The following is a 25,636-nucleotide window of genomic DNA, read 5'->3' as shown; positions in this document are numbered from 1 at the left end:
CCAGCCTTGGGAAAGTTTGACACCCCACAAAGCCCCTGGGAGAACGTGGCCATCGACATACTTGGGCCTGTCCTGGACAGCAGAGGTGTGAACAAATATTTATGTGTGGTGATAGATAAGTATTCCAAATGGCCTGAAGTGGACATACAAGAGTCCATGGATACGGACACGATACTGAAATTTCTGACGTCTGTATTCTTAAGAGAAGGTATACCCAAATCCATTCTCAGTGACAATGGACCGCAATTTGTCTCGGACAAGTGGGTTCGATTTATGAGGAGGAACGGGATTGAGTCAAAGCACACGGCCGTCTACCACCCAGCATGCAACGGCCAAGTGGAGCGGTTCAACCGCGTGCTAATGGGATCCATACAGGCAGCCATCTCACAGGGAAAAGACTGGGAGACCGAAGTGATGAGCATGCTGTGGGCCTACAGGATCACCCCCACGGTGGTGGGGTACAGCCCGTTCCAAGTGCTACGAGGACGACATCCATTCACACGGGACAACGTAGTGTGGAGGGAAAAGACCATCACTAGCAAGTGGTCCCCTGCAGTGGTTCAGCACAACCTGGAGAAGGCCCAGAAGATTTATGCTGCACACTACGACAAACGACGCAACGTGAAGGAAACAGAGCTGGAAGAAGGAGAATGGGTCAGGGTCAGACTCCCTACCATACAAAAGAAAGGTGAAAGCAAGTTTAGCCAGCCCTTACAGGTCAAGGAGGTGCGAGGCAGGGCGGCTCTCCTCAGCGACGGCAAAGTGTGGTCCCAAGACCGCATGGCCAGAGTCAACAAGATAGTAGTGTGGCCCAAGTCCGAGGAGGAGGAGATACAGGAGGAGTCCCAAGATGCAAGACCTGCACTGGGGCAGAATGCCCAAGACCTGTGGGATGGAGTAGGAGATGACAGAGAAGTGGAAACTCCCAACACAGAGTCCACTGACAGAGAAGGTACACCGGCCGGTGTAGTACAGAGAGGAGATCAGAGAGACGGTGAGAAATCACGAGGAGAGAGAGAGGTGGAAGAGAACATGCCGGTAAGACACACCCGCAGTGGCAGGGCAGTCACTGTGCCCTCTCGATATAGAGACTTTGAAATGAGTGGACACTAGTTAATATGTATGGTTACCGCCCAGGTGCCCTCCAGAGATATAGACTTTGGGACTTAAGGGACACTCAGAGAGTTGGGGGGGAATGTTATCTTGTCACTGTTAAAGGGGGGAGATATGTGGTGTGCGCTCTAGTCTATGAGCGTGTACGCGATGACGCGTCACGCCATAGACTGGAGCGGAAGGCATGCGCAGCAAGGACACATTGAAGGCGCGAACGGGGAAAGCGACAGTTGGCGACCGGAGCTGGTAGCGAACAGACGCTCGGCGCCCTATTGCTCATGATAACTTTGTTAATGTACAATAAAGCAGTTCTTCACCTACAGAGGCTCAGTGCAGTGAGTTTGGGGGCAAGGAAGGAACATTATAGGTTAGCCTGCTCAAACTAATCCTGGTGCTTCTCTCATGCTGAAAACAACATGAGAGCAGCTCCAGGATTGGTTAGGTTTGCATTGGCTGTAGGAATGCAGCCACCTTCCGTAAATTCCATTCATTCCTTTCACAGTGGCACAGCAGCAAAGCCCAATCAGCCCTGAGCGGCGCCTGCAGCACAATTAAGCCTCTGCCTGCACTTCCGTGTAGACTAAGCTGCAAGAGGTAAGCACACATAAAGAAACAGCCGAGCCTACAGGACGTCCACTTCCTGGCGCTAAATCTAGATTAGCTTCCCTACTTCTAAATGCCCAGACCTCGTTTCTCACATCTTTTCACCACATCCTGCGACCTCCCTGTTCAGTCTGTTCTCACTGGGCTGTTAGTGGCTGTGTGCCGCCATAACATCCAGACCGGCCCTGTCTCAGAACTAAAAGAAAGGGAAATAACATGATCCAGTGAATGAATGCACACTGGGGCATAGCTTCCATTAGCGCAGCAGGTCCGTGCTATACTTTAATACTCAAACAGCAGCCTGGAGGGATTTCCATCCTTACACTAGGGCCTATGACACACTGGCTATGCTGCAGGCATATGATAGAGTATGCAGGTCCCCCGACTCGGTTTACCATACTCACCTGGGCCCATAAATCAACACAACTTATACGTGAGTTTTAATCAGGTAACCTGTGCACTTACTCTAATCAGTGATTTATATATTACGTTTTAGGACCTATACCATTGACTTACCAATCCTTGTCACCGGTACCTAAAGTCCTAAGGGATCAAAAGAGTTAGAATAATAGGTAAAAATAATAACATTTGTACTCATAAAATAATCACAAACTCTGGAAAGATTTAAACTCTTTATCTAAATTTTTATAAATGTCTTTATCCAAGCATTGAACATCAAATATTTTTCTATTAGAGAGATAACGATTAAGATGAAGATATGCAAAGATTTTATAAAGCAGTCTTTAACACCATCAATGCTGATGGTATTCCCCTCCTGTGCTGATCCCGATTTATTCCCATTGTTCATGACGAGCTCAGCTCGTCATGAGTGTACGAGAGGTGTACCTCATGACGACCTGAACTCGTCATGAGCATCGAAGGAGTTAAGCATTTGATTTCAGGGAGGGTAAAGAAAAAGGAAGCAGGATTATGACATTTACCCACACAGTATATTTACCTAGAATGGTGTGAAGAACTAACCCTGGCCACGGGTCAGTCAAAAGATAGAACCCAAAGTGCAAGTGCCAGCGAGATAATAGGTGCCGACCAGAAATCAGGACAGGTGCAAACAGATTTGGATCAGGACAGGACCACCACAGGCTAAGACTGGCACCCACAGTTAAAGTTGCTACGCCAGCGCTTCAACCCTCTCTGCAGCTTTCAGCCAAACCCTGATTGGCCTATCGAATTCTCCGACAGAGTGCTCCGCCAGCACCCTTACTCCCGAACCACGATTGGGTTAGCGAATCTTCTGACAGAGTGCTCCGCATGCACTCCTGCTCACGATCACCTATTGAGTGCATTGGGTCAGTGACAGGTCAGCTTTTTGGACAAGTCGGACAAATTAACTAGCTAAGCGTACTCTAGTTATACTATTTTCCAGGACAGTGTACCACCCCCCAATGTTGCAAGTGTAAGGATTCCCAAATTTGATTGGGCAAAAGGAGGAGGAGAGGTCATCACACCATACCAAAAGGAAACTTTTAGAATGAATATTAATGTTTGCGTTCCCGCCCATCAATTTATTTTCCCATGTATGTTTTATTCCACCCAGCAATGAATGTTCCAATACTGGTTACTTTTTAGTCCTTTTGAGAATTGTGCTCCGTAGGGTCAGAAGTTAAGTTTCCAACAAGCATCTTCTAGCGAGCTGGCTCTTTGGCAGCATTTCAAAGGTCATTCGGCTTCATGGACTTTTCTCCAAGTTGGAGTTCAGCAATAGGCATCAGGCCCAAAATGATTTACATGTAAAAATGGAAAAGAAACAGTTTGAGAACACTGAATAAATGAATTCACTGTATACCACTTATCTCTACTCTATTCCCATGACTTTATTTTAACTAGTGCATTAGAATTTTAGGCAGTACGAACAGCTCGGCCAAAGCAGCGATGCAAGCTTCTTGCATGTGAGGACATAGAGCAGCCGTCTTAGTTCTAATGCGCAGAAGCAAAAAGATTCCCCCCAAGCGAAAGATACGTCATGTCACGTGAGTGTGACAGACGCATGCGCAGTAAGAAATCCTGCGTAGCAGTGGCCATATTAATGCAAGCGGATTATCGTTAGTAAAAGCACATATGCAAGCTTCACTTAGATGTCGTGTAATGCAATATTAGTAAGACAAACGTGTTGAATAATATATTACGAGTTATTAGAGAGGGTTGATTATGAGCAAGTCGCTTTACCTACGCAACCTTGCTCCTGCACATACGTGGAGGTATGATAGCCCAGTGGGACAAAGAATTTTCTGTTGAGATGTGGGAGTATCTTGCAGGCCATAAGTAAAATATAAAATCAGAGTGCATGAATGTGCCAGCTGCAGAGATCTACCCATAATCTGTGAATAGCAGGTGCTAATCCCTGTTAGGTATATCAGTGGGTTGGTGAGCTAATATGCATTCTGCAAAGAGTTATGTGAAACCCACAAATTGCAGACTCAAATCACAGTAAGACCTATGGGGATGAATGCGCTTGCTGCAGAGATCTGTGTGGGTGCAGTGCAACTTGCATGTCACAGGATAGAATTCCGGAAAAATGTTCATATGACTCACTCAGGTACTTACTGCAGAGATTTTTAGCAACCTCACGGTCGCAGGCTCAAATCCAACTACAATATCTCTGTGTATTAACTTGCTAGCTGCAGGGATCAGTGTGTGAGACCTCGATTAACAAGTTTCATCGCTGATGTGGTAACTAACCCCTGCTGTGCACATGTTTACGCTGCTTTTAGATTACCTGAGGAAGGACGGTTGCAGGTTGGGGAGTTTAATAGGGTTATGTCTGCCAGTAAATGTTATTCTCGATGTGCCAGACATTCAATAGGAAAGGACGTCCTGTTCCTTCCCAAGGGAATGTCACACAAGATGTGCCAGCGAGCACTTTATGGACAATTCAGGGAAAGGCTGTGTTCTGCGACTGTTCCTTTCACCAGAACTAACAGCAGCAGCTGAAAATCTAGGCACTTTCAGTGTTCCCAGTCAGCCCACCAATACTCAGTACGGTAAGCTTCCTTCCCTCTCAGTGACTGCTGCACTAAGCGGGAAGCCAGGTGTGACTAGGGTGGCCAACTAGCTTGGGTGCAAATTCAGGACGGTGAGTGTATAAATTCAGGACAAGGGATAAAAATTCAGGACAAAAATTCAGCACGGGAGGTCATAATTCAGGACAAAAATTCGGCACAACAGGTATGCTTTGCAGACACATCAGTGGATGTTATGCAATAGGTTATAACCAAAAAGGGAAGGAACATAAGTACAAGTCACTTCTCCTGCCCTGTCACTTTCTCCTGCCCGGTCACTTCTCCTACCCCGTCACCGCTCCTTCCCTGTCATTTCCCCTACCCAGTCACTGCTCCGGCCTGTTCACTGCTCCTGCCCGTTCACAGCTCCTACCCGTTCACTGCTCCTGCTCATACGTAATCTCTGCCCCTGCCCCATCACTGCTCCTGCCCTTTCGCTGCACCTGTCCAGTCAGTACTTCAGCTCATGCTTGACCACCACTCCTGCCTCGTCACTTCCCCTGCCGCTCACTTCCCCTGCCCCTCACTTCCCCAGCCCCGTCACTTCTGCTTCCCCGTTCCCCGCTCCTGTCTGTTCACTGCTCCTGTCCATTCACCACTCCTGTCTGTTCACTGCTCCTGTCCATTCACCGCTCCTGTCTGTTCACTGCTCCTGTCTGTTCACCGCTTCTGCCAGGTCACTGCTCCTGCTCATGCCTAATCACATCCCCTGCCCCATCACCTCTCCTGCCCCGTCACCTCTCCTGCCCCATCACCACTCCAGCCCATCACTTCTCCTACCCGTCACTTCTCCTGCCTGTCACTTCTCCTGCCTGTCACTTCTCCTGCCCCATCACCTCTCATCCATGTTGACTCTCCTTCCCTGTCGCCTTTCCTTCCCCGTAACTTCTCCTGCACGTCACTTCTCCTGCTCCATTCACTGCTCCTTCCCCGTTCACTGCTCCTGTCCTTTCACTGCTCCCGCCCGGTTACTGCTCCTGCTCATGCCTAATCACCGCTCCTGCCCCATCACTTCTCCTGCTTCGTCACCTCTCCTGCCCTGTCACCTCTCCTGCCCCATCACCTCTCCTGCCCCGTCACTTCTCCTGTGCCATCACTTCTCCTGCCCATCACTTTCCTGCCCGTCACTTCTCCAGGCGGTCACGTCTCCTGCCCCATCGCCTCTATTGTCCCGACATTGCTCCTGCCCCGTCACTCTTTCTGCCCATCACTTTTCCTGCCCTATTACTTTTCCTGCTCCGTTCACTGCTCCCGTCCGGTCAGCACTCCTGCTCATGCCCGATCACCGCTCCTGCCTCATCACTTCTCCTGCTCCATCGCTTCTTCTGTCCCATCACTTCTCCTGCCCCATTCACTGCTCCTATCCGTTCACTGCTCCTGTCCGTTCACTGCTCCTTTCCGTTCACTGCTCCTGCTCATGCCTAATCATCGCACCTGCCCCATCACTACTCCTGCCCGGTCACCTCTTCTACCCCATCACCTCTCCTTTCCTGTCACCTCTCCTGTCCCATCACTGCTCCTGTCCCGTAACTTCTCCTGCCCCATTACCTCTCCTGCCCTCTCACTTCTCCTGCCCTGTCACTTCTCCTGCATATTACTTCTCCTGCCCAGTCACCTCTACTGCCCCATCACTTTTCCTTTCCTGTCGCGTCTCCTGTCCTGTCACTGCTCCTGCCCTGTTCACTCTATGTACAACATTGACAAATTACACAAGGGGGCAAGTTCCCCACAGTACTCTGTTTGGGGAAAGCTCCTCTGTAATCACTAACTACGATCTCACTGGCACATGATATGCTAAAGGCAGACGGCGGGCGCATTGTCATTCGAAAGGGGATAATCGTCCTCAGTCGGAATGACAATGGGCCTGCTCACAGTTTGTCCGAGCTCAGGGAGGGGCTGCTGCAGCCTTTGGAGTTCAACAGAGACGTGTGAGCTGGCCCCTGAGAACTTTCAATCTCTTGGGGCTTATCGCAGGGAATGCTGTAATTAATGTCCAAAATTAAGGACAAAAGGCGACCGTAAAAGGAATGATTATGGACAATGGACATCACACCAAAATGACGGAAGGTCCGTGAAATTTACCGACGGTCGGTCACCCTAGGTGTGACACTGCTCTGTGACCCGCAGTGATTAACGCAGCAGCTTCACCCCAGGTTTTAGCTGCCCTCCAACACAAGAACGTGTGGCAGATTAGCGCTGATATGTGTGACTGTGCAAGCATGTGTATGAGAGAGAGTATGTTTGCCTTCTGTCATTTAAAAATTATTTTTTTAAATATGAACTTATAAACATTCCTGTGTACCCACCCTAACGACAATGCTATTAGTGAGTTGCTGTACACCATATGCGTGGCCTAGTTTGTTTTGATACCTTAAGTAACATTATATTCTGTGACATCAAGCATAAGATGTCTTTGTGCTAGGCATATCCTGAACTTGTGTATTTATGGTGCACTCATATGTGATAACGAAGAAAAGTGAGGCTAAGTAAAATAAAATATTTACACAGTTTGGTCAAGTGGGGAAGCCAGAATTGGTCTGAGGATGTCTGCTTCTTGATTATACAGTTCAGACCTTGGGACCATGTGGCTGCCCAGTGGCGTAGCGAAAGGGGGAGGGCGGACGCCCCGGCGGCATGACTTTTGGGGGCGGCGGTACACCCTGCTCTCTTACATGCGTTTGTCGCAAGGCTACAAGTGCAGGAATCACCAGTACCCCTCTCCTCCCTCGCTCAGCTATGCGGCCACAGCCAGCAGAAAAGGCAGGGGCTGCAAAGTGGCTAGCTATGCCACCGTGGGTGCCTTGCTCGTGCCATCAAATTTGGAAAGAACTTTAATGCCTCTTCACTTTCAGAAGGCACCCGCCGCCACTGCTCATTATGAGGATTTTGTAATTCTGAAGCTGTGCTAACTTGCCCTCTCAACAATCGTAAACTCCAAGGTTCCTTACAAAATGCTGGCAGAGCAGGTTGTGAACATATAGGCATAAGCAGACTACAGTCATATGAATCCACTTGTCATCTAGAGAGCACTCTGTGAATGTGAGCTCTTTGCTGCATATAAATGTGAAGAACATGTGGACCTAGCATTTGCATTATTTGTCTACATTTGCAGAACATTTCAAATGGTAATGCAGCAAAGAGGTGGCATAGAATAGTACATGCATTTTCGAGAGAGGGCAATGAATGAGACATAGCAAGTCATTTGGCGCAGTCACATGAAATATTAGACATCAGAGTCAAGAGCATGTTTAGGAAACCCCCTGTACAAGTAGCATCCTCTTTGGCAGAGGAGGGAGTAAAATGAATTCCACCAGTTGAATGTTTAAATACTATTTTTCATGGGCACAGGACATATGCAGCTGTTAGGCCCTGTGGAGTACATTTCAGTCAAGAAGTGTCAGTAAGGTATCCAGATGTGAAAATTGAGGAGATGCAAGGTGGTGGAGGTAGGATTTGAAGAGGCAATAGTGAGTCTGAGGTGCGAGGGATGGAGATGAGAGGTCTGTTTAAGGTGGGTATGGAGGGTCATTGATACATTTGGATGTCAAAATAGGAACTTGCATGCATGCATGTGTAAACCCAGCATAATCATAAGGATGGTAGGCCTCAAGGTAATGAAAAGAAAGTTTGGGAGTTTTTCACTACCAGGACATGTAACACTGAAAAGCATGTGCCCTACCTTTTAGTTACTTAGCATCCTTCCCTATGGGCTATCTATGGCCTACCTCACAGGTGACTGGGTTGTAATAAAAGGGGAGTGTAAGGTCTGCCAAGGGGTTTTAAATGCCAAGTCGATGTGGCAGTGTAACACTGCATTCAGGGTGCAATGGCAGGCCTGGGACCAGTTTAAAGGACTACTAGTACTAAGTAAATCAAATATGCCAATTAAGTATATATCAATCAAACCATGTTTATGAGAGTGAACAGAAGCATATTAGCACTGGTTAGCAGTGGTAAAGTGCACAGAGTCTCAACAAAAAGGAATTCAAGAAAATTGGAGGCAAGCAGGCAAAATGTTTGTGTGACGACCACCTAAAGCTCACAGGTCTAACAGTATCCATTCCACTCAAGGCCAGTGAATATCTGTGACATGGGAGACGCTGGGCCCTTCTTCACATTCTGCAGGGGTGGTTCCATCTTTTTATTTTACCCCACTGGAGGCCATCCATTTCACACCAGGAGACCAATGTAAATATAGGTCCTTATGGTTCTCCTGAGACAATACCTGTAATTAAATATAAATCTTTAAAGTGCTGCTCTGAAAATCACTGCTGTCACAGTGTGTGTTGAGGGTATTGGAATCCAAATACAATTCTTTAACCATAGTATATAATAATCTTTGGTATACATATTGGTGGTGTGTCTTCTGATTAGCAAGTATATCTTAATCAGTATTCTCCTCAGGTAAATATGACATTCCTAATTTCACAATAACAATTCTATTTTGATGTATTTGATAGTGCAAAGCAGCAAGCTAAGATGGCAGACTACTGCAGAAATATATTTGGAGACATGCTGCTGACAGACATCCTGGAAAAGTATCCAGTGAGTATGTTTAAACTGTATTTATGCTTTTGGTGTATATTTGCTGGTACCTGAGATGTGGCAAGGCATCATGAACTGGTAGTGCAGTTTCCTTCCATCCTGTGAATCACTGCAGATGTAGAAATGTGTACGTATGCAAGAACATTTACAGAACACGTAGGCATATTTGATAGTAGATAAAACAACTGAATAACAAGCAGACACCTTGACAGAGACGCCGCATTATCACAAGATGTCCTATTCATTAAAGTAAGTACCCTTCAATATGATCATAATACGTATATTTAAAGTGTACAATTGTAACTAATCAAACATTGCTTAGGAGACAAGACAAGACGAGAAAATGGATGGCATCAAATTCCAGGGCTAGAGGAAGAGACACATATTAACCTGCAGTCCACATTAACTCTTTATCCACCCTTAATCCATTAGCACCCTTCTTGGAAATTGGGATACTAGTTGAAGGGAGTGAAACCCTACTTAAGCAGCAGCCACAATCATTGTCAGGGTGAAATACAAACAAACCCTAAGTTAACCTGTGCGTAACCCTTTACCAGCTTTGCACAAAAGCAGTCAGGCTTAACTTAGTGGCAATGTGTGAAGTATTTATGCAACACACAAACAGTGATAAAGTAAAAACACAACAGAAGTAAAATCCCACACCCGCACACACCCCACAGCGTCTTCAAAAGATCTCCGCCAAAGAGCCCTGTTTACGGGAGCCCGTCGGGCATTGCAGCGCTGGCCCGAGGAGGAGCAGAGCCCAATGATGAAGCATGGCATCCCTTGGGGTGTGTGTGGGCATCACGAAGAAAGACCTGCCCTTTCCCTTGTCCCCTTGTTAGGAGCTGCACACCCCTCTGTAGCATAGTAGTATAGGAGCCTCGTGTGCAGGACCTGTTTTAAATAAAGGCTCCTGGTCCCCCTTCTTTTTTGGACCCTAGCAGGCCATCATTCCTGTGATGACCACCAATCGAAGTGACTAACAATTTGCAGCCTCTTTTATTAATATTCATACGGTAGGCCAGAATATGACCCTCTCCGAATAGGAATTTTTGGAACTGACCTATTAGTACCTAGACGAGTCACAAAATTAAATTGGATTTTAAAACCTCTGTGCAAGATTTGCAAATGCTTTTTGAGGCTCTAATTTCAGTGTATCGGCCATATGTGTGATTTTTCGGATAGAAATCATGATGGAAGGAAAGATAGTTGATTGTGTTAAATTGTTTTGATTCGAGATAAAAGTAATTAGTTATTGCATATTTTATTGAATACTGCATATTTAATTTGTTTTCTTCAATGCCCCCTTTACAGTTAGAACCAGGAGTCCCCTTACCAAGTCCCGAGGAGCTCATGGGAAAAATCCTAATTAAAAATAAGAAGAACCAGAGCCCCTCGCAGAAAAATACAGATTCCCAGAAGAAGGGGCGGAGCAGTGAGGCAGGTGCACCAGAGCAGTGTGACACTCTGAATGGTGAGACAACAGGTAGCGTAGAAAACAGGAAGACCAATAATGCAGCTTTTGCACCATGCATCCTAAGTGGTTTGAAGTGACTGATGTCTAGTACCATTTTAAAGAGTAGTCAATTGTTCACTGTCACTTTGGATAGTTAAAGAATATTATTCCAATTTGTTGTGTTCACTTCCTGTAATAAGTAATATTTGTTATTATTGATTTGTAAACTTTGCATTTGTTTTCCGTTAGAACATTGGAATGTTAAGAACTCCACTGAAGACAATCCCATGGCTGAGGGATACCGATGTCTTCCCCAACATTCCAATGTTTGTCTTTTTGTTTCTCCCTGTTTTTTTAGGAAATTCTATCCTCAGTGAGGTAAATGTTCTAATAGCAATATAGTTCCTCTGCCTTGGGCTATGCCAGTTGGTAAAAGCCTCCCCCCTCATTTAAAATAGCCTTATTGCCCACCATAACAGGCTATCTTGCTAAATTAAGAACTGCACTAGTGTAAGAGTTAGAGCTGGAGCCAAAGTCTGAAGTCCTGTTCTTCCAGCTTTTTCCTTCTAGCAGGGCCTTCTCCTTCAGTTAAAGTCTTCCAAAGTCTGCGGCAGAACCTGTGAGACCGGTCATGGAAATATCTTTTTGGTTTGCGTACTTTAATGTTTTCTGAATGCTGCACTTATATTCCTAACCCCTCACTTAGTATTCATAAAGAGATAGATAATTTTAGAGATCTTGTCAGGGCACTAAGCCTTAGATAGGTTTTGTTTAGAGGAAAGTATTATTTGGTACTTGTTTAGATTGTATTTTCTATGGATTTTTCCTGGCAGTATTCATTATTTTAGTGATTGTTTATACTCTCATACATTTATGCTTCACTGTCTCGCAAACCATAAAGGCATTACCCATTCATTTCCATTGGCTATCAATTAATACGATGAAAGCAATAATGATGCTCATGGATATGCATCTGAAAAATACTATGCAAATGATATTGAAATAGAAATTAGTAGACCATTGAATTGACAATAGATCTGCTCTAGGTTTCGCACTTGGAGGTGCAAAAGGGAGGAACTAATTAGTGAACTCGTTTTGCAATTTTATAATGATTTAATAACATGTTAAGAAAAACCAATTTGTATACCTATGTTGTACATTTTTAACTGTTTAGGTTTTCTTCCTTTTATTGTGCCCTGCCTTATGTAGCACTCTAAAGCGAGAACATAGAATCTAGTTGACTTGGAAAGGAGGTTCCCTTCTAGTATCTTAGTTTCAGGGTATTTTGCACACCTCTCATGAGGAAGCTGAACACTTGCTTCTCTTACTGTCTACCTTTAGGTTTCTATCATATAAACCTTCCTGCTGTTGCTTATGTGAAGACAATGTATACAAGTGTGTAATTGTTTCAGGTGGCAACAATATGAGTCTCTGTCCTGCAATAGCACTATTTTTGCTTAATAAACATGTTATAATATTCAAGTAGGCTCAGACTGTCTGTTTTTCTTTCACAGTCTTTTGAACCAACACAGGTCCTCTTCAGATGGTTACATCTTTTGTGTCACCTGAAACAGGGACCTGTGTAGTCTGATAGCTAATGCTCAGTTTCATCTTTGAATGATTGCTGAGTGTGAGATTTCACTATTTACAACACTCCAGTGACCAAGCTCTTTTTTGTTCATATATTTAGATAAATCAGTATGGACTCAGCTCACTGTGCCTTTTTCACAAATACATCCAAGATATTGACTGTCTTTATCGTCCTGACCCTATCTATAAAGCCTCACACACTCAACCGGTCTTAATTACCTGGACCAATCAATGCATTAACTTGCATTGTTTTATTGTGTTATGTTTTGTGTTTTGTAAGATGCATTATACCCAACTCAAGCAATCTCAGATCCCTGTTGGTGCTATAGTATTTTACCCTAGTGGAGGGGGTGTCTGGGGGATCTGGTCTGCATGCAAGTCTTGAAATCCTCACTGGAAATTAAGGTCTTACTTTGAATATTTCTAAGTTTGTTCCTCCAGTTTACCTGATAATGCATGGAAGTAAAGTGCCCATTGTCTTCTGCCTGTAAGTAGGTTTTCACAGTGGCTATCTCTTTTAGTCAGTCTGCATGGATACGGAAGTCAAAAAATGATGGAGAATTGCTAATTTCCTTGTATGCCCCTCATCTGATCACATACAATGACTAACTACAAGCTGGTCCAACTGACGTCAAAGAACTCTATGGAGTGAACATACACCTTGTCCAATATGTTGTGGAATGACTACCCAGTAGGAGAGAGTACATATAAAAAACATTCATTATTTACATTCCATGGTCCACAGAACCCATGAGTCTGAAGATTGTCTGTCTGGCTGTAAGAGCCCTACAGTACCTACAAGGAATGTGGATCCTAAAGCCTTCTTGAACTTTTTCTGGCATCTCCTTGATTTCTTCTCATGTCTATCAGCCCCCCACAATATTGTCCTGGCTATTTCATCCCATTTTGGAACTTCAGTCTCCCATGTCTCTTCCTGTGTCTTTTGTAAAGGAGCAGTCTACCTCATTTTGGTATCCATGGAGTGGTACTTTGTAGTGTAAAATATGTTATGTTGTGCTGATTGCGATATAGTGGGGAGGAGGGATATACTATATGATGTATCAAGGTCTGAATAATAGGAGTACAATAGTGGTACACTGTTATATTGTGTGGTATAGTGAGGTGTTGGAGGAGTTGGTGAACTGTTCTGAAGTAGGGTACTGTTGAAGTGTTGTGGTACTGTGTGAAAAGATGTTGTATGGTACTCTGTAGTATTGTGTGGACAGATGTTAAAGTAATGTGATGTATGTGGCATGATGCAGTGTGGAAAGGTGCAGTGCTATCCTGTGTTGTGCTTAATGATGTAATTTCGTAAGGTGTGTATAGTGAAGTTTGGCGTAGTATCTGCTATGTGATTGTGTTGCTCTGATGTTGACTGGTGTGTTATACAATGTAAGGTGTGGCAAAGTCTGATGACGTAGTGTGTAGTGGACATGGGTGCAGGAGTATGTTTTGAAATGCTGCTGGATGCTGTGGTGTGGGGTGGTAGGAGTTGTACAGAGTGGTAATTTATTGTTGTGTTGTGAGGTGTGTTGCCAGATGAGATTTGGTATGACCTGCTGTGGTCCTATGCTGAAAAAAGTGGTGTCAAGCACTGATGCTCTTCTGTTCTGTAATACAACCTACATTCAAAATTGGTTACCACCCATGAGAAGATCCATTAGAACTTGACTATCCAAAGAGAAGTGTCAAGATTTTTGTAATCTATGCTTCCTTTGAACACATTTTAGAAACCTATTCAAAATCCACTATGTCAATGAAAGCTACTTTTTGTATATGTGGAATCTGGCATGAAGTTCCATTATGTACTCTCTTACATTTGACGTAGGTGATGTCTTGGAAGAAGAGCCAGAGAATGAGGAGGATTTACAAAACTTGGATGAAGAGGAGTTGAAGAAGATGCAGTCTGAATCAGATGAGGGCACTGCAGGGCTGGAAGCAGCAGCCTATGAGGAAATGTCCTGCCTCGTCAACTATGTTCAACCCGTCAAATTTGATTCTTTTGAATTCTCAGCACGTAAGTAGCAATTGTGAAAAAAAGAGCAAATGGCAAAAGTAGCAATATGCACTTGGTCCCAAATGCAGTATTATTGAAGCGGCAGGTCAAGGTGTTTCAGTATTCATATGCATGGCTCGCTCTCACTCTGTAGGCAGTATAATCTGTATTTTAAGCATTAGTGACAATGTGCCCAGTTCTTCGTGTAGGGGCCCTTAGCCTAGGACCTGATTACAGGTATAGGTGTTATATATCGTTCCTGGTAAATAGAAATTCCATAGAGTTCATTACTTATAGGATGTGATAAATAATACCTATTATGAATTTCTGGGGAATAACATGCGGATTTTGGTGTTTTACACACCAAAATACACATGATATGGTAATAACCATATGGTTTTTCACTGTTAAATTTCAGCAGATTTGACCTGCCGAAACTTAACGAATGTTGAGGTGTTGATCACATCCAATATTTATCGAATGTGTTAAATAACTCTCAACTTGTAATTGCAACCCATGCATAAACATGGGTTTACGCACAGGTGTGAAATAATTACTGACTCGTAATCAGGCCCATATCTTTTCAAAGTTTAGATCTGACTTCTAAGGGCCCACTTTACTAAGATAAACTTAGACTGAATTGATCCTTAGACTTCTGATCTAAACATAAACTTTGGGTTTAAGTTTTCCATTATGAATTAGGCCCTTTGGACCTGATTCACTAAGGCCCTCCGCACTTGTGGAGGAGGCCCTGCAGTTTTGGGAAGTCTCCGTACTTAGGATCTTATTACGATGTTGGTGGAATTTCATAGACCGCATCGGAACCCTTCCGAATGACTCAGTTGGTTTACACCCGCCCCATCAATTACGATGTTCACGGTCGGAGAAATAAATGTGCGGTCATTCCGAATTGGTTTCAACTTGAATTTGGAGTATCCGTGTCGGTCGGAACTTCATTGTGCACCTCTATGGATAGCGCTTCCGACCGATCGATACAATGTCGATTTCCAACAGCCTTCCCGAGTCGGCCAGTCCGATAGGATTTTATTTTGTCTGAAAGTGACTTCATCTCCAGTTGGGTAGTGAGGGAGTACCTAAGGGACACCCCTGTAAAACCCTGCACTGTGGGGCAGGCACAATGGAGTGCCAGGGACAGGGTGCAGGGTTTTCCGCACACACCCCATTCTCCCATAGTAGCCCATGTTTCAGCCGGAAAATGAGCTCCCTTAGGAAACAATGGGACGTAAACACAACAGTGTTTGGTCGCATAGTAATCAGTCGGGCGGAACCACGAGTCGGTCGGTTCAGGATCCGAGACCGTGTTGTGCAGAAAGTTTCCACCCAATATCATAATGAGGCCCTTAGGGTGGAATCTCCGCAATGAGAATTCTCAAAGGGGAGAGTCTGTCCCGAGCATGGGGATTCTTCCACGACTACAGGGCCTCTGCCACGAGTACAGAGGCTCTATGTAAATCAGGCCCTTAGCGTCTATCAGCTCCTGTTTTGTCTGTTTTGTATACCTGCTGCAGTGCTTTATGTTTATTCCTGTTTTCATCACCTAGCAGTCAACGTGCACCTATAGAAAATAACCTAATAAATGACGCTTTGTAAACTGTGGAATGAGGTACTCACTGCACAGCTTCTACCAATAGCTACACAAGAATAAAATTGACTATAAATTGTTCCTGTTTGTTGCACCAAGGAAAGATGTTCAATAGAAATATTTCTGATAGAACGGGCCAAGAAAAATTAATCCTCTAGCTGTTGACCCCAACAAATGTGCCCTGTTCGAAAACTTAAATACAGGTTCTATTCAAAGTGTTGGCTTTGTGAGAAGGCTGTGTTTAATGTATTGCTGACTCAAAAGTAGAGGTCGGCAATTCTAATTTATTATCTATCTCTGCGTTGTAATCTGGGATGCAGCAATATACTTGCAAATTCAAATAGAGAAAAATATTTATTGATATGTATAATTTTCATAGACATTATTTTCAAGTCTAGCAACAGCTATATTAAGTTACGTCCTTGACCATATAACTGCTCGTCCATTAATGGATAAGGTATTAAACAAACACAAATTCTTCACATCCGACTCCTTGAAAGAGCTATTCAAAATTTTTAATTGTTGACAAGTGAATATTTCCTCTAAATTGGACCTTAAGGTGTATTTATCTACAGAATAAATAGGTATTAGATTTTTAAAGGTATTTTTATTAAACATTTGCTGGTCAAGAACGACTCTGAAGACCTAAACATTGATACATTAGACTTTATGACAATGTTAGGGAAGCTACTTAAGATAGAGGATGCCACAATAATATGATAGAGAGAGCTGTTATTGGCCTTTATAAGAAATTACAATGCTATCAAATAATTTCTATACCTGTAATAATTTGCTTTTTTTGTATTTTTCACGTTTTCTCAATCTTGTTAAATCTTGCACATTACATAAAGCACAATATGTTGGGCTTTCACGCTGCTAGAAAGATTTTGTAGCAAAAAGAATGATACCTTCACAGTTGGATACATACCATAAAAACGTTACTGTTACTTTACAGCGGGTGCAAAAATGAATTTTTTTTACACCTGGCAATCATCTTTGTCCCAATGGATTGCTTTTAAGACATTGATCTTGGTATGTTGCCTCTCTCCCCACTATTGCTTCTGTCTCCTGACTTGTAGAGAAGAATCGGAGTTTTGTCATCTCATCCTTTGTTGAAACGAAGGCGTATGATCTCCTCACCAAGTTCCCAGTACAGTTTGTCGAGTATCCTTTTTTCATTGGATTTGATGTTTTTATTTCTGCTTTGCTTTTGCTAAGAAAATAATGGAGCCCAGAGGCGGCTCCTCCTCTCAGGCGGAGGAGTGTCGCCCCACTGTTTTAAGGAGCAGTGCAACAAAAAATTAAAATGATAATAACCTACGGACTCAGTTATGGCAGGGTGGGGCTTACGGTGGAGGAGTGATTTACTCACTCCAAGTGGGCATGACTGCAAGCGGTTATGCGCAATTTGCATCTTCCTCACCAGACTTGCTTTACACAGCCTGGTAAGAAACATGCAAAGCCTCCCAGTCCCTGTCTGAGCACCAAACCATGGTGCTCAGACCTATCACATTGGTGCATTGCAGCAATGTGATTGGATTAGGGTAGGGAGCCTGTGTGCTTCCTTGTGCTACGGAAGCAGAGGAGAAGGCAGCCGAAGGAACCAAAGGGAGAGACAGCTGGCTGCCAAAAGGTAAGTGGATTTGTATTTGGTTTTTGTTCTAGCCTGAACTGCACGGCCAGGTTCCCTCTGAGCAGGAACACAAATACCTCTCACTCGTTTTGGACTTTTGGGCCTCCTCAGAGTTTTGCTATTTGATTCGTAGTTACAGTGAGCACAGGACCCAAGTCTAGGCATATCTGTTACAATTAGCGTGTCTCAGAAAACAAAAAGGTGATGAGTGGTATGCTTGAATTAATCAGCCACTGGTAATTAATCATTTTTTGCCCATTAAACCACTGTACACACTGACAATCCAAATGTACACCAGTCTTGGTCCAACTCATCTTGAAATGTGGGGTCAGATCACCTCCAGATGAGGACACAAGCAATTTCGGAACAGTTTTGGCCTTTTGGGCCTTCTCAGCGTGTTCCAGATGGACTCCGGTAGCAAAGTGAGTACGGATAACCCAATCAAGGCATACCTGTTTAAATGAGCATTTCTCACTTAGAAGATCAAAAAAGGATGGGTGAACAGCAAGATTGCAGCCACTTGTAATTACTCAGACCACATATGGCTCCATCATTCTTTCCCACAATGCCACTCCATACAGAGCACAGTCCACAGTCCAGCACGAACTGCTGGGACAGGATCACCAGACAGGAAATTCACTCTGGTTTCAGTAGTTCATAGAGGCCTATTGACGCTCCTCTGGGCACACTCATCACTTTTCGAGCTTATCACTTTGGAATTTTTATAGGTCTACATCTCAGTAAAGCCACATTTGGCACTAGCCTCAGATATTTCAAATTGAGCTTAAACTCCAACTTTTAGGGGGGCTGGCGTTGTTTACTACAGAAAGTTATTATCTGAGCTTGGGGTTGTTTACTTTAGAACGTTTTTAATTGAGCAAGTACATTTATAAAAGATATGTTGGGTAATTAATACAGAGAAATTCGTACATACACCTCTGCTCTTTTTTCTAGATCTGGAAACACCTAAAGACAGGGGCGGCTCTAGGCTCATGACGGCCGTGGGCAGGGAGTGTAGGTAAGGGGCCCCGGAAGAGGGGTCTGGGCGGAGCGCAGAGACCAATGAAGAGGGGGGGGGGGGGGGGTCAGGGTGTTTGGAAGTGTGAACACGCAAATATGTATCCATCCTCAGAGGATTATTATATTAAGGATATATTGCCGTGGTGGCCCCTGGGGTTTGGTGGCCCTGTACTGGTGAACAGCTTGCACATGACTAAGGCCGCCCCTGCTAAAGAAGTTTAAATGTACAGTAGTTGCATTGTTTTAATTATGTAAGCGCTTTAGTTCAAATATAGATAAGATATATACGTTACAGATGTCATAATAAAATGCCTATAAACTGTTGTGTTGAAATTAAGACTACATCAACAATTCTTAGCAGGTGTGCAAGCAGTGCCTGCAATGTGGTAAAATGCAGATCAAATGTAATACACATTGCAAGACAGTGATTCAGTAAGTCTTTATTTTAAGAAGTGAACTATAAACTGTCTTATAAGCATACTTATATATCAGAGAGCCCACTATATGGGTCAGTTTTAGTCCGTGGTAGCATGTCTTTGCAACATGAATATCAATATTGATGCCAGTATCACCACAATTAACTGCCTTTCAAGCAAGAACCTATATAGTAAACCAGTATAGATTCACTAGGCCAATATGGTTAAATTCATAAACACAAGAAGAAATATAAACATCATTTCAACTATAATTGGTGTACATTTCCTTCTTTTGGTTATCACACATTTACAGGCAGAGTGCCTCAGGCATCTATGTAAGTCATAGATTTTCAGGCTTACTCCTACACCCCAATAATTTCTCTTATGAATTGTCTGCAGTGTGGACAATCCGATGGAAAAAAATACAGAAATGTGCATCTGAATTTATGAAAAATATTTTCTTTGTGGAGAAATGGCTTCTCATACATACAACACATGGGAGGTGTCTGGGACCTGTTTTTCACTTTATTTCCACATGTAAATCCTTTTCAGGACCAAATAGTGTGTGAAAAGACATTGGAAATGTTGTGATACCAAAAAAGTTACAACTGTGTCGGTTCTCACATCTCTCTCTATGGCCACGCCCCTGTGAACACCCATTCTCCCACTCCTTTATTAAACATATTACTGCGAAAATATATTTTGCTAAGTAGGTTGATAACCCACAGTTGGAGGATACAAATTCTGCAAATATTGATTCTGTTCCCCAGGGCTTGGTATTAAAACTGTAATTTCCAATAGTGACCACAAAAGTTTTTGTTAATTGTGCCCCTAATTATGAAACACTAATGTGACCCTAATGGTGCCCTAGTATCAGAACCATTATATAAATAGTGGCCATCAGTACCACAGTCATACCCCATAAATGCAACAGTGGCACTGTCCCGTACTAAATACTTGTAATAAAATGGGTTATTAGTTGGGTTGGATATGAGTCCCATCCAAGTAATAAGTCCCCCAGAAACTGGCAAGTCAAACAGCTTCAATAATTTAAACCTGGGCTTAGCCACTGGTAGCTATAGCACAGAGCAGACAGGCCTAATTTAGGAAAATGTGCAAAATATTTAGCAAAACTAAAACAGTCCAAATGTCAAAACAAAACTCAATAAAAATCCCACAACCAATTTCTAAAAATTGAAAAAAATGTATGAAGAAAAATAACACCAAAATGACTAAAATGCAATAAGGGGGAGCAGAGAATTTTTGAAGCTTTAAGGCAAAAGGACCCAAGAAAAAGTAAAGCACCAATCAGGAATCACTGTTGAGTTTGACCTAGGTGTAATATCAGACTGACTGCAATGGAGTGGAAGTCAGATGCACCAAGCGGGTTGTCCTGGTCACAGTTTTTATGCTTTGACTTAGGGCCTTAGCTAGAGTTTGGCGGATGGGATAGGTAGCCCAAACATGGCCTATAAGCGGTCTGCCGTATTACAAATGTCCTAGGCTATAAGGCATTTGCATTACGGAGGACAGGATAATCCACCATGGTTGTGATCGAGTATCCCATCCACCTACCTCTAAATATGGTCCTTAGGGCCACATGTACAACCATTTAATTTTGCGAGTCTCTAATTGTGATCACAGTTAGACATTCCCAAAATGAAATGTACTAATGTGTCTCAGACACATTAGCCATTTCCTATGGGGTCGCAATGGACCTGCCTCATCAATATTCATGAGGCAAGTCACAATTTTCTGTGACCCATTGGGAATGGGCAATAACACAGAAATTGTGGCCTGCTGTAGAAAGCAGACCACCAAGTCGGTGTTTGCTTTTCAATCAAACAATTTTTTTTAATGCCGCTCGTTTTTCTTGAAGGAAAACAGGATGTGTTCCAAAAAGAAAAAGAAAACATATCTGTTTCATTTTTTAAGAGTAGGCAGTAGTCCATGGGACCACTGCCTGCTCTTAAATAACGTTTCCGCTGGCAGTCACAAAGGGGAAAGGGTCTGCGATTGGCTTACCACTTACTTGAAATAGGCGGTAAACTTCGATTGTTTTGCGACCTCATTCCGGTCGCAAAACAATTGTTCATTCCCTTGAGACTCACATTAGGATGGGACGTCTTTCTCACACCCCTTCCTAATAGCAACTCGCAAACCCTATTATGCACATCTGTAATAGGTTACTGAGTCACAACATAGGGTCAGTACAGTTAGCGGCGGCAAACGGCCTGATTCTCTGTTTGCGACCGCTATAAACTGTCATACATGGGGGCGTGGCTTGGTGCCAACGACGATGGCCGTCTGAGAACAGAGCTCTGCCAGAGCCGAGCCCAAAAATCCCCTTAAATCCGTCCACCATCACACAGGCAGTGTTTACGAGTGCTGGTAACCGTCAGGAGAGAGTGAGTGGAGGACCCCCGCTCCGGCACGCTCGTTGCTTTACCCCCTGCCTAGCGGTGCTCTCGCTGCCGCCGCAGGCCCGAGCACTGGTGCGGTTTTGGCACGGGAGGACTGCCGGGGACAGTGCGGCCTCTGAACTGCTGGGCGGCTGCCAGTTGCGGTGGGCCCTCGTCCGATAGGCTGCAACAGGCTGTGCAATTTGAAATTCAGCCCGCTGGCCCTGGGAAGCGCTAAGAAGTGGCGGTGAGACCCCCTGTGGCTGCAGCATGGATTGACCCCACGGGAGCTGGGGAGGAGAGGGGCCCGACCCCTATGGGGCAGAGGTGCGGCCTGAAGAGTGGATGAGTGAGGTGGCCTGCTCCAGCGGGCGCGGAGGCTGGCAGAGTTGGCAGGCCTTAGGCGGTGACACCTGAGGCCGGCACCCACCCCGGTGGGGAGAGCTCCACTACTCTCGCAGGACTTACACGATCGGTGGCTTCTGATGGTGGGAAGTAAGGCGGGCATACACCCGGAAGACGTCGGGGGTCACCCCTCTGAATACCGGAGGACCGAGGCAAGGCCTGAGGACCACGCCGACCTCAACAAAACTTCAGACAAGACAAGAGCCAATAAGTCTGACATCCGGGAACTTCAGGCCTCCTCAAAAAAGCTGGAACAGAGGGTCAATGACCTGATGTACCAACACTGCCAAGTTGCCCTGTGGCTCGAGGACCAGGAGGGGAGGGCCCGCAGGAATAACATTCGGGTGGTGGGAGTTCCGGAGGGGTCCGAAGGGCCCAGCATGGTCCTCTTTCTCGAGGACTTGATCTTAACCTACCTGAAACCGAAACGGCACTCAACCATGTTTTCTATTGAGAGGGTGCACCGCGCACCAATACCCAAGCCGGGGGCACCACCGAGGACCATCATCGCTAAAATCCATAACTATAGGGATTGTGACGCCATCCTGCAGGCCGACAGGGTGCTCGGGGACCTCCAATATGAAAACATGACAATTAGGTTCTTCCCGGACTTCACTCTCAAAGTACAGCGAGAGAGGCGTTCTTTCGACGTGGTGAAAGCGGCATTCCGACAATAGGGAATCAAATTAATGATGTTCTTTCCCGCAAAGCTGAAGATTCTGACGGGAGGAAAATCTCTCTTCTTCACCACCCCATCGGAGGCACAGGAGTAGCTGGATGGATTTAACTCTCCGTCACAGACACAGGCGACTGCAAAGGGAGATGAGTGGAGAGAACCTAATGCTAAGTCACCGGGATCGGCGGATGAAAGATCGGACACCGACAGGCGGAGTCAGCATTCCTGGTGCTCCAGATTCAGCAGGTCCGGGGCAAGGACAGTGCAGAGACTTTAAGGAGCCCTCACGGACGGAGACGACTGCTCCTACGGACCTCTACTAATTTTGAAGTAACGTGAAATGAATTCCTTTGGTTCGGCGGATCTATGGGCGGCACCCGCCAATCGGAGAGGTTGCTAGGCACCACTGGGATGCCTCAGACTTAGATATCAGGAGCTTCGGACGCCTTCCTACTTACACGGCCTGAACTGTACCTTTGGAATGATCCTGCGGTCCCTGCGGGCCAGTACCATTATTTTATGATGGTCGGGACAGGTGATGGGTGCTGCACAGCCCTGTCCGCAGAGATAATGCACATGCCTGGCAGGATACTTTATGTACGGGGACGGGCCTCCAACGGCCGGAGGTGGGGCCTGTGCATTTCCCCAACTTATAGTTAACCTGGGGGAGGACGGGGGTCTTCTTCCTCTCTCCCTTTTTTCATGGGGCGAACGAAAGGCGCTCTGCTGGTTGGGGATGTGGGTCGTTCTAAAACTACATGGTAGGGTAGCAGGGTGGGGAGGAGGCGGGGGTGAACAGTTCAGTTGTTGTTCACTTATGTTTGGTAGTGTGTGGGGGGGGAGGTGAGTAGGTCGGGCAGGAAATGTAACTGTGATATGGTACGGTGTTGCAGGTGTCATGGAGCGTGTAAAGAAATTTCTTCCGAAGATGGCTACAAGGTGGGATAAGAGTTTAAAGGTTCTCAGTTGGAACATTGACGAGCTGGGGGACAAACTTAAAAGCGGTATAGTCGTCCAATTTGTTAAACGCCACCTCCCAGATGTTGTCCTACTACAGGAAACGCACCTTATTGGTAATAATTGTCACACTCTTAACAGGTGGGGCTACACTACGGTGACACATGCCGGTTTTACTTCAGGATCCCGAAGGGGGGCATTCTGGTGCACCAAAATTTTCCACTCGCCATTGAACACACAGAGACAGAACCTCTAGGACACTATGCAGTACTATCCGGGAAATGGGAGGGACGAATGCTAAATTTAGTGACGGTGTATATCCCACCCGGTCTTCAATCTCAATCATACCTCGACCTGGGCAAACTTCTCCTTTCCCTCCCCGAGAGGCAGCTTCTTCTGGGGGGGAGACTTTAAGGCTGTAGTGTCGGGAGAACTGGATAGACACCCAACTCAAGACATCAGCGCAGGGCATATGTGGCTGTCCAACCTTCTGGAAGCATTTGGTTTGGTAGATCTTTGGAGCGTGCACCACCCAAATCTACATCAGCGCACATTCTTTTCGGGCCCACACCGCACCTTCTCCAGAATAGATTACATCCTCATGCCCCTACAGCATGACACTAACATCCAAGAGATTGAACACCTGCCACTGGGTATATCAGACCACTCCCCCATATGGGCTCAAGTCACTATTGGGGAAGGAAAGGTTGGTTGTGTTGCGCCCATAAATCCTTGGTTCCTTCACAACCCAGAGACCAAAATGAGGATGACTTGCTCTATCGAACATTACTTCCAAGATAATGAAGGGACGGTGGATTCCCCTACAACCCTGTGGGAAGCATTCAAAACTGTAATCAGGGGAGAAGCCCTCACTGCAATTGCAGGGCAGCGCAAGAAAAAAGAAAATCAAACACCCACTCTCGAGCGTGACCTTCTCGCACTGGAGGTGATAGCACGGGTAACGGATGAACCGGCGGCTCTGCACCAGATGCAGCTCAAGGCGGCTGAGTGCAGGGCACTTGCCACAGACGCTGCTAAGAGCCTATTGAGAGACAGGGATGGCCGTATGTATGATCAGTGTGATAAAGCGGGTAAATTAATAGCCTGGCTGGACAAAAAACAAAAAGCGCAGATGGTAGTGGTGGAGCTCAGAGACAAGTCGGGTGCCCTCCTGACGGAGCCTCAGGAGGTAGTGCGAGAATTCACATCACACTTCAATAGGGTTTATCAAAGAGGACTCCTCCGCGCTCCTGGACGACATTAAGATGCCTATCCTCTTCGATGCGGATCGAGAGGCCTTGGAGAGTGTGCTCACTGCGGAAGAGCTGGCCAAGGCGATCACAGACCTTAGGTCTGGAAAGGCCCTGGGGCCTAACAGTCTTCCGATTGAGCTGTACAAGCTCAAACCCGACAGCCTGGGTACACACCTCAAGCGTATGTTTGAGGATAGCAAAGCACTAGGGAAACTGCCGAGAGACCAACGTATAGCCACGATAGTGGCCATCCCAAAGGAGGGGAAACCCAAAGAGATGTGTGCCTCCTACAGGCTGATCTCACTGGCCGATCTCACTGCTTAACGCAGAACCCAAGATCCTTGCGAAACTGCTTGAAAACAGGATCCAACCGGTTCTTACCAAATTGATTCACCCGGACCAGTCAGGCTTTATGCCACACTGCAATACCGCTCTTAACCTACGACGTCTCCATGGGGTACTGGGACGCTCCTACACGATCCAGGAAGATGCAGTGGTGGTCTCTCTAGATGCCACTATGGCATTTGACACACTTGAATGGCCATACATGAGCGGTCCTCAAAAAGTTGGGATTTGGCACAAATTTCATCAGATGGGTGGGACTTCTCTATGCTGAGCCATTAGCCCTGGTGTAGCAAACAATAAGATCTAGGATGTATTCACGTTGGAGAGAGGGATGCAACAGGGTTGCCCCATCTCTCCTCTGCTATTCGCCCTCTCCCTAGAGCCGCTCACGGCCTGGATTCGGCAGGAACGCTCAATACGAGGGTTTAAGTGGGCTGATAGGTGGGAGGACCGGATTTCGCTATACGCGGATGACATCCTCCTTTACCTTGTCTCCCCATACAAATCACTCAGGGTGGTCTTAGACATTTCTATTAGTTTCGGGAGAAAATCCGGATACAGTATTAACTGGAGGAAATCATTGCTCTATGTCTTACATGGCAC

General features: G+C 45.3%; 1 protein-coding gene across 1 annotated transcript in view; it reads left to right on the top strand.

The window, feature by feature from the left end:
* Positions 1 to 25,636, top strand: part of PLCB2 (phospholipase C beta 2) — a 492,254-nt gene that overhangs the window by 315,005 nt on the left and 151,613 nt on the right. Inside the window, exons 13-16 of the mRNA XM_086937381.1 lie at positions 9,194 to 9,278; positions 10,596 to 10,755; positions 14,156 to 14,344; positions 17,006 to 17,090. Coding sequence (XP_086793507.1) covers positions 9,194 to 9,278; positions 10,596 to 10,755; positions 14,156 to 14,344; positions 17,006 to 17,090 — 519 coding nt within the window. The remainder of the gene's footprint in view (positions 1 to 9,193; positions 9,279 to 10,595; positions 10,756 to 14,155; positions 14,345 to 17,005; positions 17,091 to 25,636) is intronic.

This window comes from Lissotriton vulgaris, chromosome 9 (genome assembly GCF_964263255.1).
Source record: "Lissotriton vulgaris chromosome 9, aLisVul1.2, whole genome shotgun sequence".
Classification (NCBI taxonomy): domain Eukaryota; kingdom Metazoa; phylum Chordata; class Amphibia; order Caudata; family Salamandridae; genus Lissotriton; species Lissotriton vulgaris.
The sequence above is the reverse complement of the archived record's forward strand: the minus strand, read 5'-3'. Positions and strand labels throughout refer to the sequence as shown.